The sequence below is a fragment of the Thalassophryne amazonica genome, chromosome 5 (genome assembly GCF_902500255.1).
Source record: "Thalassophryne amazonica chromosome 5, fThaAma1.1, whole genome shotgun sequence".
Lineage (NCBI taxonomy): Eukaryota > Metazoa > Chordata > Actinopteri > Batrachoidiformes > Batrachoididae > Thalassophryne > Thalassophryne amazonica.
In genome coordinates, this window is record NC_047107.1 from 106,567,689 (window position 1) to 106,587,291 (window position 19,603).

The 19,603-nt window shown below is 42.5% G+C and overlaps 1 protein-coding gene across 1 annotated transcript; it reads right to left on the bottom strand.

The window, feature by feature from the left end:
* Positions 1-1,875: 1,875 nt before the first annotated feature.
* abcb9 (ATP-binding cassette, sub-family B (MDR/TAP), member 9) lies at positions 1,876-14,815 on the bottom strand. Its single transcript, XM_034171047.1, has 12 exons — positions 14,731-14,815; positions 11,145-11,798; positions 9,841-9,955; positions 9,627-9,757; positions 9,329-9,534; positions 7,249-7,446; positions 6,702-6,830; positions 6,424-6,612; positions 6,012-6,185; positions 5,399-5,558; positions 4,088-4,224; positions 1,876-2,556 (listed from the first exon to the last, which is right to left on the bottom strand). The coding sequence occupies exons 2-12, from the start codon at positions 11,788-11,790 to the stop codon at positions 2,236-2,238; spliced, it is 2,406 nt and encodes an 801-aa protein (XP_034026938.1). The 5' UTR covers positions 11,791-11,798; positions 14,731-14,815; the 3' UTR covers positions 1,876-2,235.
* Between the last annotated feature and the right edge of the window lie 4,788 nt (positions 14,816-19,603).

A 19,603-nucleotide genomic window follows, 5' to 3' on the forward strand; every position in this document is an offset into this window, starting at 1 on the left:
ACATTAAATAAAGTCCATTAACTCCTGGAAATAATGTATTCTGACCTTTTCCAATGTATCAAATTCGTCTGCCTGTCTATGCAGTCTGTTAAAACATCATGGAGCCAAGCTCCCCCACCCCCCTTCTTTTGTTCCCTGCGCGTAACTTACGCAGCCATTCCTGCGGGTAGGACGTAGACCGAAGTCCGCAGTAGTTCCGGCTGTTTTTGCGGTGGAAAGTGGCGGAGCATTTCGCCAGCATTTTGAGCACCGTACTAGCCGCAAATACGCGGATAAAACGCCGCTAAATACGCCGAATAAAGCGGAGTTTTGATGCCGTAGCATCCGGCACACGTCAGGCAACGGGGGTTAATACTCAGTTCTATCCTTTACAATCGCAGGTTAAGACGCGGTGGTGTTCTGCTGCTGCCGATAATGCCCTGTGTACCACTGGATTTATCCAGGCAAATCCTGCGTTACTCCAGGAACTTTTGCTTATAGGCACCGCCCCCAGAGTATAATAGGCTGAAGCAGCTGTCAGTGCAGGGGGAGGGAGTGACAGGGAGCTCACCTCTCAGCCTTTTCTTTTCTCTTTTTCCCCTCCTCAACGTGTTGCTTGTTTCCACCACAGGGCTACCCCTGAACCAGACCTCTTGGTAAGTCCTTGCCGCTGCCAATTTTATTTTAGGAGGTATACTGAAGCTTCTCTGCAAAAATATCTGGAGCTGGCCGCGAGTGAGAGACCTGCATGCAGCGCGCTAGCGTTTTTATACTGACCACCGCCTATCGGCCGTTTGGAATGCCGTTAACCGGGAGGTGGCGTTTAGAACAGCGTACTGTCCGCTAGCGCCGCCGTTTTGTCTGCCTCTGTCGCCGGTTAAAACGCCTTTGAGGACGTCAATGTGGGCTCTATCGCCGTTTTACACGCCGTTGGTTAGGGATACAACGCTGGATGCCAATTACGGTGGCGGAAACTGCGGCACTACAGGAAGGGGCGGGATGACACGGCGATTAAAAAGTATCAAACGCCGTTGTTTGTGTTGTCTCCGTCGTCAGGCCACTTCTCCGGGAGCGCTCCCGGAATTATTCGACATGTTGAATAATTTTTTCGACGATTCCCGGTGAAGCCGGAACCAAACCACGCCCCCGTGCGCCGGCGTTAACTACGGTGTTTGATCCCTAAAATGGCCCGGAGGGGGCAAAATCTCTGCCGGGACGCTTCCGGGCGAGTTTACCGTCTATGTGTAAACGGGGCTTAAGTGAGATACCAGCCACCCTCCTGAGGAAACCCGTTTCAGCCCACGATCTAGTTCTTTCGGTCATGATCCAACCCTCATGACCATAGGTGAGAGTAGGAATAACGATTGACCCGTAGATCAAGAGACTTGCCTTTGACTCAATTCCCTTTTTGTCACAACAGGACAGTAGAACGAATGCAATACCGCCCCCGCTACTCCGATTCTCCGGCTAATTTTTTATCAAGTCTAAAGTCAGCCCAGTCATCTACCATTAGATTTTAGAGCACTTCATGCACCTGCCGTTTAAGCTTTATGAAGACGCTGATGTCCTTTTTCAGCAGGCCTGGGCAAATGCGCACAGTGCCAAAACGACAAGTTACTGGGTTGCTAACTATGGTACGTATTACTGCACTTGATAGGCTAGTCAACCCACCCATTCTGAACCCCACAGAGAATCTGTGGGGTATTGTCAAGAGGAAGATACCAGAACACCAGAAGACACCAGAACCAAAAACTGTAACCAAGTATTGAGTACGAAATTAACACAGTTTTGATATATTTAATATTGATACTTTACCTTTTTCAGCTGTAGGCTGTAATTAATATAATTTTTAAAAAGTGCTTGAAACATTTGTTTATATGTAATGATATACACCAAAACTGATCCCCACCCGCGCCCACACCCAACCCCTCCTAACTGATCTTTAACTTTAAAAGATGTGATAGGGTTTGTCATCACATGCCCCTTTGATGAGTTACAAGTTGATAGCATTCATTGTGGGTGGACCATTTATCTAGTCATTTACTGCATATACCTTGGCTATTTCAAACCCAATGATTTATAGCAGTATGATATTCAATCTTTGACTTCAAGCTGTCATGCTAACCCTCACCAAGGGTGACTGGCTGTCACTATAACCATTGATTTGTCATTTTTAAATATTGAAAAGTCTACAGTGGTTTTCCACTTTGACAAAAGAAAAACAACGCTTTAATGACGTGTTCACACAGTTCCCTGTCAGTAGCGCGTGCTGCAGTCTGGCTCACTGCCACTGCTGCTGGTACTTTGTGTCCGCCGCTGTTTTCGTCTACTGGGTCTCCAGCAGAGGTTTTCGGTTGGGTTGAGGACCTCCTGTCCTGTCTCGATGCCCAGGACCTGCCTCTGCACCAGCTTATAGTAGAGTCCCTCACTGGCCATCAGCTGACTGTTAGACCCCTGTTCAACTACACGACCCTTGTCAATCACAATGATGTTATCTGCTTTCTCCACCGTGCTCAGTCGATGGGCGATGACCAGCACTGTGTGCTCATGCATGATGTTGTTCAGGGCCTGCTGAACCTGTAACGAAAGGGGAAAACACATTTAACTTATTAAGAGAACTGCAATAATTAAAGTTTTCAGGATATGACAGAATTTGTGGATTTGGGGAAAGAGTTATTCATGCCAGACTGTGTGACTTTGACATGGTGCTTTTTGACTAATGATGTGCCGACTACAACAAAATGCTACCTGTGGTTGGCACACATAGTCGGATTAATCAGCCTGCTTCACAAATGCAAATCAAAATTAGCTTTTTCTTTCATCAAAAGCATCATGATGATTTAACAATGTCCTTTATAAATAGTGGTTTGCCCCAAACACACAAATCCACTAACATCTAGAAACCTTTTATCAGAGGAACTCTAAAAATCAAAAGGACAGAAATTTACAACGTAGCTTGAGAATAAACAAACATGTCTCTCTGTGAGTCCAGATTTAACTGGGGTGTGTCAGATTCTTTACTGTCCAATAAAATTCAATGTTGTGACTCCTATATCTAGTGATATGTTCTGACTGCATGTGATACTGCTCTAAGTGGTGTGAATTTTTTTTAACACATGGTGTTACTGTGGCTTTTATTGCACAACATGTTCCATTACTCAACAAAAATGTCCTTTAACATGAAAAACAAAGCAGAGGAAAGGTATAAGATTGCAGGTAAACATGAAAATAGTCAAATGCACATAATCAAATAATATAAATGATTAGAAAAATGAATAAATTCACCCAGAAAGTTAGACAACCACAGATGAGACACGTGCATGTGTGCAAACATACACAAACTGTTCTCTGAATGGACAACAGATAACTTCAGAAACAGGTCTTTTACTAGGGGTGGAACGATACATTGTATACATCATTATCATTTTTTTTGTTATTTTTTTAAAATTAGTATCATGATACCATGAAGTCAATTACTGCATGCATGAAGAAATGATGTCTTATACATCAGAAGCATTTGTTTCTGGAAAGTAGAACACTGACCACTGATTGCTATCTACATAATTATGTGTGAACAGCAAAGTGATTAGGTGTCATGATAAGTATTGAATCGCGATAAGTGTATATGTATCCTATCTTTTGTGGTGTATAGGGTTGGACCAAAGTAGGTAAAGACTCGATCCGAGAGGACAAAACGAGAGCTGGAATTATGATTTCCACCCCATCTTTCAATAAAGAGCAGTAAAGTTGTAGCTGTTACTATCAATACAGACCTGAGTTCATTTCTGGTATTTGGGTTCCTCTCTACTGTAAGTAAGTCCCTTCAGCCCTTAACCACCTCCCGACCAAGTTTCTACTGTAAATAATAATATAATAATAATAATAATATGCGCCAAAGTGTGAGGAATGGTCTGAATTTCAGATGGACAGGATGTCTCTGCATAGCTATACTAATCAATCTGTGTGACTACTTTATAAACAGCTGAATCAGCACCTCTCTCATGTTTTGCAAGATTCAGTGATGTGGTATTTATTGCAGCATTGGATTGAATCAGACTATGTGCGGGTTTGAACATCAGATTCAGTTTAACACCATCAAGTCCCTTACAATGTGTTCGCTTTCTGTGTCCAGCGCGCTGGTCGCCTCGTCCAGGATAAGGACACGTGGGTTGCGGATGAGAGCTCTTGCAATGGCCACTCTTTGTTTTTGTCCCCCTGATAACTGGGTGCCTTTTTCTCCAACACCTGGGGGACAATGAGGTTTGTAATATGAGTTCAATACTGCATTATTGGTTTAGCTTACAGCCACAAAAACAATCATTTAAAAAAGCAACTATCACTAATCTTCTGCTGAACTGCAAAAACCATTGTGTTTAATGGCTCATCTTGGACACAACCATTGCCTTCCAGGACTGCTTCTCATGTTACAAGATAAACTCATTCATCTTTGCACTGGACAATCCTGATGTCTTGTGGTTAAAATGAGTAACCAACGTAGTCCATTACAGCAACAACAAGAGCAATCAGAGATTTCTCACGTCCGCCAATCTGGATCCGGATCAGTTCCAAAATTCAGTGGAGTCTTCTATGCTCTAATATCTATCTGTGGTGCAAATTTGGTGAGAATCTGTGAAGTAGTTTTGACGTAATCATCATTTTGACGGCCTCGTTTCTGCTTAAAACTGCCTTCAGAATGATTTAAGAGATTTTACCTTGTTATCTAATGGTTAATAATAATCCCATTAATCCATGTGATCGCTTTGGATGAAGAGACTCAGTTGAGCGGCTGAGCTCTGAAATAACACATGCGCAGTGGAGAACGGATGGACCAATTTTTAGGGAGGGACCATTCGATCTGCGACACCGAATCAGCTCCAAAATTTAATGGAGTCTTCCATGGCCTAATGTGTCCGTTGTGAAAATTTGGTGAGAATCCGTGAAGTAGTTTTGACGTAATCTTTCTAAGACAGACAGACAAATAAATAAATAAAATAAATGCCAATGATTTTATTACGTCCTTGGCCGACGTAATAAGGTGGACACACAGTGTGCACTTCTGCCAGGTTAATCAGGGCCAACCACAATTTAACTTGAGACAGAGAAGGGTCATCAGGCCCCGACTTTAATCTGCATTAAATTTTATTGTGTCATGAGGCAAAAAATGCTATTTAATGACATAACAGGAAAAATACTTTGAACCAGTTTTGGATTATTGCCAAAATTAGTCCAAATCACCCAACTATTTCTTGACTCCACTTGGACTACAATTGTGCAAAGTTTGCAACCAAGGGGCTGAGAAGATGCAGGATCAGATACTTCGAGCAAAACATAGGCTGCATAAGTTAAGTCATGAATCAAAATCATGAGAACACTGTATATGTCATTGACTGATGTAAGAATGAATAAATCCAACAATTACTTGTATCGTAGCCCTTGGGGAGGGTGGTGATGAAATCATGAGCATTAGCCTTTATGGCTGCCTGAACCACCGCCTCTGTGGAGATGTTGGACAGACCATAGGTGATGTTTTCCTTGACCGTACGTGCAAACAGCACAGGCTCTTGGCCTACAAGTGCAACCTGCAAAATGAAATGGATGATTTCATGAAGAAAAAGACTTACTTAAGGTTTCTCACATCTATTGCCCTTGGCAACCTGGTATATATCATCATGACAGAACTGAAAGCAGGAGGAACAACAACATCTCTAAAAGTCAGTGTATTCATGTTAGTACAGTAGTCATGTCAGCTCCATTACTGTCATGTTTTGTGACTGAATATGAATATTTACGTACATCAAGTTCCATAATCTGCTTGCATAACAGTAGTGACATCATCATTCTTGAAATAAACAGTATTTTTGAAATCTCTTGTAATCACCTGTGCCCATTTGTTTGGATTGGTTCAAGTAATGATGCAGTGGATAAAATTACAGTGGACTAAAGACTGGAATTTGGTAACTGGAATAGTAAGGACTGGAACCTGTGGCTAGTGGCCCAGCTCAAGTGCTCTGAGACCACTGAGGCAGACTGACCTTGGAGTGCAGGTAGTCGTGATGCAAGCTATGGACAGGTCTTCCATCCAGCAGCACTTCACCTTGCTGGGGGAGGTAGAAGTTCTCCACCAGACTCACACAGGAGCTCTTTCCACTGCCTGAAGGCCCCACGAGGGCTGTCACCTTCCCAGGCCACAGAGTGAATGACACTCCCTGCAACACCGGAACGTACTGATCTGTTGTCATGTTACGTTTGGTGCACAGTAAAATAGAGTCTGTGCATTGAGGGGGAAAATTGCCTGATCAGCCCACGTTAAATATAATGTGGTCCAACGTCATACCTCCACAAAGATAATTCATCACAAAACAGAGTCAAAACATACATAAGTGAAAGAGCAGTCTGACCATAATCATTAGCTTGTATTTGGTGCAACAGTGCTCTCAGACAAACCTTAAGAATATCAATCTCAGGCCGTGTTGGGTACGCAAACGTGATGTCTTTAAATTCCACCAGACCGTGGCATGTTTCCGGAGCCTCTTCACCTTCAGCTGGGTGTTTGGGTTTCCGGTCCAAGTACTCAAAAACCTTCTCAGCAGCTCCCACACCCTGCATGAGGCCTGTGTACACAGACGCTATGTTCTGTAAAATGGCCCATACAGGAGCAATGCATTAAAAAAGACCATTTCATCATACGGCTATAACAAAATGTTTAAGTGCAAATATTTTACCTCAAGACACTCTCCCAGTTCGAGCATGTATATGAAAAACGCTATCAGAGCACCGCTACTCATCTGACCTGTGACCACAAGATGACCGCCATAGTAGAGGACTGCTACTTCAAGAGCAAGCTCTGATATCTGTTGGGGGGGGACAAATCCACAAGAATCCTACTGATGTCCAGACAGGTAAAGATTTACTGTATTTTCTAGAGGTGCGAGAGTTGCAGGGGTTGATTTTGCTAGTTTTGGAGGCCCTGCGGTGCGACTTACATACTGAAAATTCACAAGTTTGTTATTAATAATAGTAATTATAATGACTATTTATGTATAACTTTCCCAAGAATCAAAGCACTGAACAAAATAAACTCCAATAATAAAACAATAAATGCCAGTAATAAAAAATACACTACAACAATGGACCAAAATCCCAAATTAAAGAGCTCATTACACAGAAAAAGCTGCGACTTATATAGTCTGGTGCGATTTACACTCCAGAAAATATGGTAGTAACATATAGATGTGTGTTCCATTCAAAGAGGCAGCAGTTTACACTTACACAACTAGACCACATGTAGCAGGCATAGGCCAGAGCTTGTTTTTTGTTGAGCTGGAACATGACCAACAGCTTGGCGTAATAAGAGTCGGTCTCTCCACACTCATTGGCAAAGCTCCGCACCGTCTTCATGGCTGAGATCGTTTCTTCAGCAACTTTATTGGCTTCTGCAAGGGTCGTCTGTACAGTTTTGGTCAATTTCTAGACAACAATAGTTGTGCAAGCAGTTAGTTCGCTTGCTTCAGTATATAATTTCTACTCAATTTATTTCACTTATATAGCACCAAATCACAACAAAGTTTCCTCAAGATGCTTCACACAAGTAAGATCTAAACTTACCAACCCATAGAGCATGCACAACAGGCGACAATGGTAAGGAAAAACTCCCTCTGATGATTTGAGGAAGAAACCTCAAGCAGACCAGACTCAAAGGGGTGACCCACTGCAAATATAAGGTTCCTAGTTCAAAATCGCCTGTGTCCCATTCCCCATGAAAACCTGGAGTTACGTCAGGAAGGGAGTCTGGCATAAACGTTGTACCAAATCAACATGCCTATGGTGATCCCAAGAAACTAGGCCATGGGCCAGCATGGTCCCCTGTGCACCCCCCCCCCCCCAACAACCCTATAAATCTGGTATAAATAGAAAGCTTAGCATGTCTAAATTACAAAAATAACTGATAATAGTAAAAATGCTGGGACTCACTATGACATATGACAACACAGTATTACTACCCTGTCATTAACCACCCTTTTTCGGAATACAAAACTGTCAAAGAATGCCTGCGAGTAGCAGAAAAGGCCATACATGAAGTACGTCAAGAGTATGTCCTTACAACATTTGACATGGTGGTTTGTATGAAGGCATACCCTCTGATCGGAAACAAGCCTGAAAGATGCAAAAAGCACATTGTACTCACTGGTACATTCCACCTGGTTTGTGTCTATATGATGTCACTTGTAAAATGACCAATATATTTGTGAATATATGTCCAATTTGAATAATGTTTCCACAAAATCAAAGTTGAAAAGTCACTCTTTCGAATGGTATATACATTTTGTGCAGAGATTTTCATTGTGCTAATCATCGAAATCTTAGTCTCATTTTTGTGCAAGTATTATTTTTCACAGGGTATCATATTTCAATTCAATATACCTTTTGACACAAAGCTGTGCACATAATTCAAAGCGTAGTCAATTTTATATATAGACAGCTTTCATTTGGTGTCTCATATGTCCCATTTACTTAGGAGGATTTAGTAACTTTATGTTGTGTAGAAAGAAAAAAAAATAGCATTTCATAATCTGACATTTTCTTTTGGCTACGGTAGATCAATAAAACTGCTCATATACCACAGAGAGTCCTAGCATTTTTACTGTTACCATTTACTTTTGTAATCTAGACATCTAGACAAAGGTTGAGGTCATGGGGTTCCATGCTGGCCCATGGCCTCAACCTTTTAGTCATGTTTTGTAAAAATCTACCGTACTCTGTTGGAAGATACATTCATTCATTCACTTAATTTTCTCCCTCATGTCCCACACTTCCCTGTCCCCAGCCAAGTCATCCAACTCTTCATGGGGGATTCCAAGGTGTTTCTGTCCCTCCAGTGTGTCCCGGGTCTTCCCCAGTGCCTCCTCTCCCTTGGATGTGCCTGGAAGACCTCCCTAGGGTGATGACCGCCAGGTACAGTCAGGTACAGTCCCCGCTGAACCTCAGATGTAATATCAATCAGTCCATTGATGCCATGGTTCATCTTAGCCCCACCCGTGAACAAAGAGCCTGATATACATGAACTATTCCACTTGGGGCAATAACTCTCCTGACCCAGAGAGGACAATCCACCATTTTCCAACAGTGGACTCAGATTTGGAGGTGCTGATCCTCATCAGTCACTTCACACTTGTTAGAGGATGTTAAATAAATATTAAATTGAAGTTAACTGACTGCAAACACCTTACTAAAAACTTTGAGGCAGACATTTAGTCGCCCCCTACTGGTGGTATGAAGACCATGCCATTTAACAACTGGTTGTTTAAGTACTCAGTAAGGATATGAATCACAGCTTATTAAACTTGTTTACCTTGTAGTACTTGCCATAAACTCTGGAAACAAGGGCAATGAAAGGGAATCCCATTACTGTCACCAGTGAGAGCTTCCATGACATCCTGAACATGAAGATGAAGAAGCCAGCACCCTTGATAGCGCTTCTCAGGAAGACATTGATATTCTGAGATACGAGGTCACTCACCTGGGTGGTGTCAGCCGACAGACGGGAAAGGATGTCACCTATATCAGGTCAAATAACATTAGAAGGACTCTACAAACATGCAGGTTTGTGGAACAGCTAAAAGAGCATACTGATTATTGTGGAACATTACCTGTATGATTTTCATCAAAAAAGGCAATTTCCTGTCTCATTAGTGTTCTGAAGAGATGGTCCCTGAGTCTAAGGTTTAATCTGGCAAAAGTCAATGTAAAAACACCTCCACGCACTCCCATTGCAAAAGAGCTGAAAAGTGACAAAGATGACATATTGGGTTCACATCTGGTCTAAATTTGATTTTTGCACTGTATACAAGCCAAGAGACTTACCTGACCAAGGCCAGGACTGACAGTGTGATCACAGGCTTAGCAAAGTGTTCCATGCTCTGATGAACCACAATGCTGTCTATGGCCTTCCCATAGTAGTATGGCACGAAGGCTTCACCTGAAAGTAAAGACAAAGGTCAGCACATAGCAGGAGGGCTTAAAACAAAGATTAGCTTCCATATCAGTTACTCTGTCGATTATTGTGACCACTGTTTTGTGTCTATGTCAGGGGTGGCCAAGTTCGGTCCTCGAGAGCCACATTCCTGACACTCTTAGTTTAATCTGAGAATGTTTGACACTTAAATGATTTACCATGAAAGGACTGACATTTTGGCAGCACAGTGGATTAGTGGTTAGCACTGTTACCTCACAGCAAGAAGGTCATGGGTTTGAGTCCCACCTGGATGTTCTCCCCGTGTTCATGTGGGTTCCCTCCGAGTGCTCTGGCTTCTCCCCACATCCAAAGACATGCAGGTTAGATGAACTGGGAACTTTAAACTGACCATAGGTAGGTGTGTGTGCAGTGCAAACGCATTTGCCTGTCTATATGTGTCCCTACAACAGACTGGCGTCTGCTGGGTGTACCCCACCTCATGCCCCATGACTGCTGGGATAGGCTCTGGTCCCCTGTGACCTTTAACTGGAGTATGCAGGTATAAAAATGGATAGACTGATATTGGGGGGGGGGGAGCTGTGTCTATCAACTGATTCATCAGTTAGTGTCACGGATTAGTACGATGCTCAGGTATGTCTGGCATGAATAATAGTATTAGACAAAGATGATCTCATCCCCCAGAGTGTTTACGGTTGTTGGTCCCCACCCGAGGAAGGCCTTTGGTGCAACTTGCTCAATTAGTTCTTAGTATGCAATACTGTGAAAAACACAGCAACACACATGCAATCATTAATGACGCGTTAAACATTACCTATGAGCCTCAGCTGGATTCTCTCTTTAGGGCATTTGTTCACACTATATATCTAAAATATAAATAGTTGAGGTAGTAATTATTTTAAACACCTTGAATTAAAAGATAAAAGTCACACTACAAACACACCTTGTTTGTTTCATTTCAGCTCCATTGTGGTGGTGTACAGAAGTAAAATTACAAAAATTGTGTCACTGTCCAAATACGAACCTGGGTGTATCTTGTGAGGGACAGTGCAGGTGGTTTGGTTTGCAGACAGAGTCAAAGAGGTGAGACTGAGATGGTTTTGGCATGTGCAGAGGAGGGTATACAGGGAGAAGGATGCTGAGGATGGAGCCACCAAAGGAATCAGTAGAAATTAAACAAAAGTCAAACACTCACAAACTGCAGAGGTGAGGAGGAAGAACGTGGCTATGGACAGCAGACCCACATCATTCCAACAGTAGGACAGCAGACGTCGCAGTGTGGCTCCTGAGCTGCTCCTCTCATCTTGCTCCTGCTCGCTCTCCTCTAGCCGCCTGCATCCTACCTCCTCCTCCTCCTCCCCAGATGTCTCCACCAGCTTCTCAACCTCCTCAGAGTCTCCCTCTCTGCTGCTGCCGCCATACTCCTTCCCCAGGAGCCTCCACAACGACAGAACCCCCAGAGAGGAGGCGCAGGTCCACAACACCAAGCTGAGGAACCACGGCTGACGGCTCAGAGGCTCCACCTCGCTCAGCATCAGCAGCTTGGCCAGAGTGTAGGTGATCATGGTCAGGCAGACCAGCACCACAGGGGTGGTGACCTTCGTGACCCTGCGTGGCCCCTCCTCCCTGCTCCATGACACCCCTATGGAGGCTCCCAGGAGGAGGCAGGCTCGGAGCAGGACAGTCCCCCACAGGTCCAGAGCTGACTCCAAGATGTTAAAGTGTAGAGCCTCGTCCACGAACACGGTGAAGTGTGATCCGTGCGCGTACAGGACAGTGGTGACGACAACATCCACGAGCACCCACGTCACGGTACAGCCCACTGCTGCTCTGAGAGCCATTATCAGAACTGAGGAGGAAAAAGCTGCTTCAACAAAGTGCTTCAGGGTTTCCAAAAGTGTGTGTGTGTGTGTGTGTGTGTATGTATATATATCCCATAACCATGCAGTATTAATGCAGTATTTTCAGCAGTAACATACAAATAAATAATAATAAAAAAAAGATACATTGTGATTTCTGGATTTTTTTTTTTTTTTTTTTTAGATTATGTCTCTCACAGTGGACATGCACCTAAGATGAAAATTTCAGACCCCTCCATGATTTCTAGGTGGGAGAACTTGCAAAATTGCAGGGTGTTCAAATACTTATTATCCTCACTATATATATATATATGTATGTATGTGTGTTCTCCACTCAGATTGCAATAGCCAATCACAGATTAGCCTTTCTGTCCATCATTTACCTGTATTTTGGCATACTTGGCGCCAGAAAGTTATGTTGGATCCAAAAGGATCCAAAAAGGCTAGGACCAAAAGTTATATTGGATCGGTTCCCACTGACCAATAGCGTTAGAACTTACTGTCAACAGCTAGCCAATTAGAGCACGGCATATGAAGGTCAGGAACTAGCTGACAGACGCTGGTTGAAAAAATGGTAAACATGTCAACAACAGCAGAAAATCGTCTGCCAGTGAGGTTTGCTGGGTTCACAGAGGAGGAACTGGTGGAAATATTGAACTCCAAGGATGCCAAAAACACTAAGAAGGTAGACAAGCACGCTACTGATGTTTTAGAAGCATTCATCACATCAAAATCATCGATCACAGCAACTGGAGCTGAATCAACAAACTGTCACTGGAAAGAACTTGACAAGGCAAGGGCTTGCAAAGTTGTTACGAAAATTTTATGCTGAGGTGCGGTCGAAAACAGGAGAGTTATACAAAAAGTCTACCCTATTGGCCATCAGAAATGGCTTGAATAGACAGCTGAACAATATTCATCGTCAGAGAGATCAATCTCCAGTGAATCTAACTACTGACAAAGAATTTACTGAAGCTAACAACATGTTTCATGCAATGAAGAAAGTTTTAAAGCAGAATGATAAAGCTTCTGTAAGACATCATCCAGCCCTATCATCCGCAGAGGTCCTGAAGTTGAGAGAGTATTTCAGGAAAAATATCAAAGTGAGTCCTCGAACTCTACAACAAGCAGTGTTCGTGAATCTGATGGTCTACCATGGGAGGAGGGAACGAGAGAACCTACATAGCCTGAAGATAACTGACTTTGCAGTTACCACAGATGCAGACAAGAATACGTATGTGTACAAGGTTACTGATGAACCACCAAAAACCACCAAGATGATGATGGCCACAAAGAAGGCAGAATGTATCAAGACAAAGGTATGTACATATTTATTCAATATTTTGTATTATGCAAAATACATTTCTCACTTAACTTTTGAAAACAGATTATATATCATGAAATTTTGAAATTCAAAAATTTTTTTTTTTCCCTTACTGATTTTCAAAAGATGATGATTGTTGTCAAGCTGTTTGTGTTCTACAAAGAAAGACTCAATCCACAATGCAACTACTAATTCCAACAAGGCAAGAGAAAGGTATGTCTGTTTGGGTTTATGTTAATTCACTGCAACAAATGCAAAAAGCCTCTGTTTTGGAAGAATATTGACAACAGTGTCATTACAATTTTCCACATGTGATGTACATTTCTTGTCTGAATTGGATTGTAGCTGGACTGTACAAAGGACAAGATATGGTATGATAACGTCCCAGCCGGTGAGAAGATGTTGGGCGACATGATGGCTATCATTAGCAAGGATGCCGAGCTGTGTCAAAAGTACACCAATCACATCCTTTGAGCCACTACGGTGACCTTGTTGGATGATGCCGGTCAAGAGGGCAGACACATCATATCGGTGACACAACATGCAAGCACGGCAAGCCTGAATTCCTATTCCAGGACATCAGAGAAGCGTAAACATCAGATGAGCAACATTCTATCACATGGGCTCGCTGGTAATGACACTTCTACTCTGGCAGTGGCTTCAAGACCTCCTGCAACTCATGCTTCAAGCTTGGCAGGAACTTCACAACCGCCAGTACTTCCTGATGCATCGAGTGTGGCAGTACCTCCACAACTTCCTTCCGTCCCCCTGCGATCCCCTGAACAACAGCAAGGAGTGCTACCACTGTATCCCAACTTTCGTTTGCTGGATGAAGAACTTGACAGGTATCTCCATGAGACAAACATTCAGCAAAACCTTACACACAATACCAGGGCTGTTTTGCAGCCTGTATTCAACAATTGTAACATTACTATTAATTACAACATGACCGACAAGTGAACTAGGTTGTTTCAGGCAAAATATGAAAAGTTGTCAGATTCGTCAATCTTTGTGTTTTCTGGTCAATTGTTCAGTTTATTGTAGATAAAATTGCTAAAAAATTAGTATTGTGAAGTTGTTGAGTCAATGACCTGTTCATAAAAATTTCATTTATATGGGTTTTCTTTGTATAGGCCGATTTATGGGCCATTTGTTGAGTTTATACAGGATACTGAGTTCGTCACATGTTGTTAATAATTTTATCATTTTAACTGTTACATTTGTAAATCATACGTTTCAATTGTTATGATTTTATGAAGTACTCTGAATCAATCATATGCTGCTCACAACAAAATAAATTGATCTAATTTACTTGACTCTTTGTTGTTTGCTTAATTTGGGAGGGGGGTGGAGAACATAATTGATGGATGGCAAGTCGTGTAATCTGATTACATTTCATAGTAATCCTACCCAACCTTGTGTGTGTGTATATATATATATATATATATATACACATACATAGACATATATAGCTAAAGCGAGAGCGCTACTTTGAAAGAGGCCGTACTGTGAGCATTAGCCGGCAGTGAGCGTCAAATTACGTCACCTTGTAAACACTTCCGCCTTATTAATTCTCTTAACTTTAATACATGTCTTACCTTATTCTCTCCGTGCATGCTAAAATAGATAAAAACCCACAACACGCCCCCAGCAGAATGTCCGGAAGTGAATCTGTCAGGACTCACTGGGCCACTTAGCGAAGTGACGCCCACTTCAGGTGGATTCCGAAGATCGTCTGTGATACAGATGACAACTCCCACTACTACGTCACCACTGATGAATTTTTAAGTACTTACTAGCCGGTATATTATATTATTAAACCAGTGTGCCCATAGCACAATGACAAAAAATAAACTGTAATCCAATGTTGTAGGTATATGGTCGTTTTTTTTTGTGAGTGAGATCTCTGTTACTTCTTAGGTCTTTGACATTAAACTACTGCGTCAGTGGTCTGGCTCCTCCCACCACACATCTTTGAGGGTGTGTTCAAGACACGCGGTTTGAAAAGGTTCCTCAGGAGGACATACAAAAAATATTAAGAAGAAACAGGGAATCATTTAATTTAATGTGTGTAATTAAACCTGTAGAGACCTCACGCACAAAAGGGAGAAGCCACCACCTCTGACTGGGGGATCCTGAGGTGTGACCAGGCCAGTGTGGAGCTATAATCTCTCCACCTAGTCCTGGATTTTTACCCGGGGTCTCTTCCCAGATGGTCATGCCTGGAACAGGGGAGGTGCCTAGGAGACATCCTTATTCCTTACCAGATGCCCGAACCACCTCAGCTGGCTCCTTTCAATGCAAAGGAGTCGCAGCTCTACTCTGAACTTCTCACCGTATCTCTAAGGGAGACACCAGCCATCCTCCTGAGGAAACCCATTTTCGCCGCTTGTACCCACAATCTAGTTCTTTTGGTCATGAGCCAACCCTCACGACCACAGGTGAGAGTAGGAACAAAGACTGACCAGTAGGTCGAGAGCTTCATCTTTTGGCTCAGCTCCCGCTTAGTCGCAGGACAGTGGAGTGAATGCAATACCGTCCCTGCTGCGGTGATTCTCTGGCCAATCTCATGCTCCATTGTCCCCACTTGTGAGCAAGACCCTGAGGCACTTGAACTACTTCACTTGGGGCAAGACCTCATTCCCTGCACGGACTAAGCAATTCATTGGTTTCCTGCTGAGAACCATGACCATGAAGTGTTGATCCTCATCCCAGCCACTTCACATTTGGCTGAGAACTGATCCAGTGAGTGCTGGAGGTCACAGGCTGATGAAGCCAACAGGACCATGTCATCTGCAAAAACAATGATGAAACCCTTAGCCCACCAAACTGGAAACCCTCCTCCCTCGTGATTACACCTCGATATCCTGCCCATGAATATCACAAAAAGGATTGGTGACAAGGTGCAGCCCTGGTCGAGGCCAACCCCTACCAGAAACGAGTCTGACTTACTGCTGAGAACCCGAATATGGCTCTCACTTTGAGTAAAGAGATTGGATGGCACTGAGAAGGGACCCCCCTCACTCCATACTCTTGCAGGACCTCCCACAGTATCTCCCGGGGTACCCGATCATACGCCCTTCTCCAAGTCCACAAAACACATGTAGACTGGATGGGCATACTCCCAAGTGAGCGTAAAGAGCTGGTCAGTTGTTCCACAGCCAGGACGGAACCCACATTGTTCCTCTTCAATCTGAGGTTGGACTATCGGCCGAACCCTCCTTTCCAGCACCCTGCAGTAGACTTTACCAGGGAGGCTGAGTAGTGTGATGCCCCTGTAATTGTCACACCCTCTTTGGTCCCCCTTTTTTTTTAATATGGGGACCACCACCCCAGTTAGTCACTCCTTACATACGTACATACATACTAATAATAATAACAATTAATATTCACTTATTTATTGGCTGTCAAATTGTACAGTAACATTTCAGATTTAATCTAAAGGCAGTTTGAAAAGTAAAGTAGTCAATGCTTAAAATAAATATAAATCTTAATCTATTTAGATTTTTACCCGAGGCCATCAAATATGGCCATCGGGTATTGTGAAGGGTTTGCATCTGTCCACCCGTCCGTCTGTCTGTGTTCAGCGTAAGTCCAATCCTATTCCTGCCAGTCTTCAAATTCACAGGGAACATCCTTTGGACACAGACCTTGGACAAGTTTAAAGATGGTTAAACGTGACCAATTTGAAGAGGTATTTTAAGAGGTTAAAATGTCACATTCTGCTTGTTTTTTTTGTTGTTTTTTTTGAGTGGTGGGGGTGACAGTCAATCAGAATAGAGCTGCCCCAAGACACCAGTGGCAGGTCTGTCTAAAATGGCTTGGTAACATGTTTCTCATATGTAAAAGCTGCAAGAAATGAACAATTCTAAAACCAAAAGCACTGTTTTTGGAACCCAATAACACCTCTGAAGTGATTTAGATTGAAGACATTTTGCCGGTGTTTGCGTGATGACATTACAGGCTGGTTTAGCTAGCTGCAAAACTCTTTGGTTTGTGTGATAGTATAACCTCTTTGTCATTTATTATGTAAAAGCTAAATAAATACTAAATAAAAATAATAAATAAATACTAAATAAACACTTGTAAAACTGAAAATGGTTGTTTTCAGAACCTAATAACACCTCTGGAGCAAAATCATGGACATTAGCATGCACATGGACAACTCGAAGCAAACTTCCTGTGGAGTTAAATTTGTCTCATTATACAGAGGATGATCTACAAATATTCCTTGATTTGCACAATTTGCTCTCTTGTCAACAGCTCATGTAAATGCACATGCAAGGCTTTATGCAGACGCCGTTTAAATGTAAATACTTTTTGATTGATTGATAGAGGGGTTTTAATGAACATGTACAAACTATGTAAGACAATAGGATCTTAATAATGAATTAAACAACGGCAAATTATAAAGAATACAATCCTCATACGGCAGAAGGTATTTTAGCATTGCGTTACATTATTTTTTTTAATGGATTTTTGCTTTGATTGTTCTTTCTACTTATTTGTCGATTTATTTTTAAAAATGGCAGATTTTGAGATAATTTTAATTGGTGAAATCCAACAGCATAGGTGTTCATGGTACAATAAATAAATAAACAGAATTAAATTAACAGCAACAACAGCTAAACAACTCAGCATCACCCTGATTTAAAAAAAAAGAAGCAATTTCTCTGTTGTGTGTTGGGGGGGGTTGGCTGGGCAAGGTTGGGTTGTTTTGTGTTTATTTTCCTTCCCAGGTGATTTGGGGCTGTTCTCTGAGGAAAATGTGCGATGATTGGCTGCACCTGTTGCATTCTCGTGCGGCTCTCTATTAGGACAATCCACGACACCTGTGATGTTCATGTGCAGATCTGAGGACTTCCAGCTGGTACCAATGTAGTGATGAAGAACTACATTTAAACCAGCAGTGAGTTGGATAAGATTGCCGGAGAATACGACCTTGTGACGATCGTGTGGGGATGCTGAGGGCCGTTTCAGAGTCTGACATTGCGCCTGTGAAGGAGGACGAGGGTAAGAGGCAAACGTTGTCAGCACACGACAGAGGTGAATATTCTGAAAAGTTTATCCGTGAATGTAAATTGGCGTTTATACGCAGCTATAAGTAATTATTGGTGGAAATTGTTCAGTGTGCTCCTCACGGCAGTGGCGTGCGGATTAATGATCCTCCACTAGCTGTGAGCAGCAGCCTCTTTGAACTAAGTTTGAAACCAGACCTAAACGTGTAGCTAAACAATATTTCGTAGTAATAAGTGTTGAATCTCATCTCTGTTCCTCCTTCGCAGAGTACAGTCTGGGAAAGTCACCTGGGGGGGGTGTTGGCGGAACTCCTGAGTCCTGAATGTTCGGACTCCGACTGTTGAGAAGCTGAGACAGCGCGCCGCCTTTTCACCTCACCAGAACTGTAATTATTTAGTATTTCATGTATAGCACAAAGGGAGAAAAATAAATGTTTTCTTTTTGGAACTGCTTCTGATTATTTCATGCTGGGTTCAGTCAGATACTGGACCGCTCCTCAATCCACATCTCATCCATAACATTCTCAGTAAGATCAAGACTTCGGCTCTCAATTTAATATAGTGATCATTTGTGACAGCATCTTTAAAAAAGTGGTACAATAAATAATACAACTTAGTTCTCCAAGGGGAAAAAAAAAAAGGTCTGTTGCTTTAAAAAGAGCTCCTTCTCTCCACACCTTCCTCTGCAAAGGGAAGCATAAAGAACCGCTTTATGTATTTCTGATTACAAACTTGAAAAAGCAGTTTTGCAGTAATAAATTGAGAAGTGTGTAAAGTGCCTTAGGGCCCCATCACACTTAATAATAATAAATTTTATTCATAACGCACTTTACATTTACAAGAAAATCTCAAAGTGCTGCAGCATAAAAATGAACAGAAACACATTAAAATTACACATTAAAAGCCTTTCTAAATAAAAATGTTTAAGCTGCTTTTTAAGACTCCACAGACTGTGGCGCTCTAAGAGGGAGGGGCAGAGCTTACAAATGTTTCTAAGGGGAAGAATGAGCTTTTACAGAGGTGGTGGATATGATGATCAAAGGAGAGGGTGGGGTCAAACCTGACCCTGAGGTTTGTTACAGAGGGGCATGGGCAGACTAAAATTTTTCATAAAGTTTACAACTGCACTAAGCACGCATGAGCACGAACCAAGCCGAATCAGCCAGAATGGTGAAAAAAAGCAAACTTCAAGGCAGAGTCGGGAGGGTCAGAAATTCAGCCAGCCGTGTACGAATGCCGTTTGACTACTTAAAATGTGGGCGGATCCCGCCTCGACTGATTCATGCACATCCTGTGCGTATGCTTACGAATGCAGTTCAAACATAGTTGGAACACAGTACGAATACCCAGAATGCAGTCAGAATAGCAAGAATGCATTCAAATGCTGTGCGGTCCAATCGCCACCTAAAGTCTGGCCACCAGAAGACCAACACACACACCCACAACACTTATT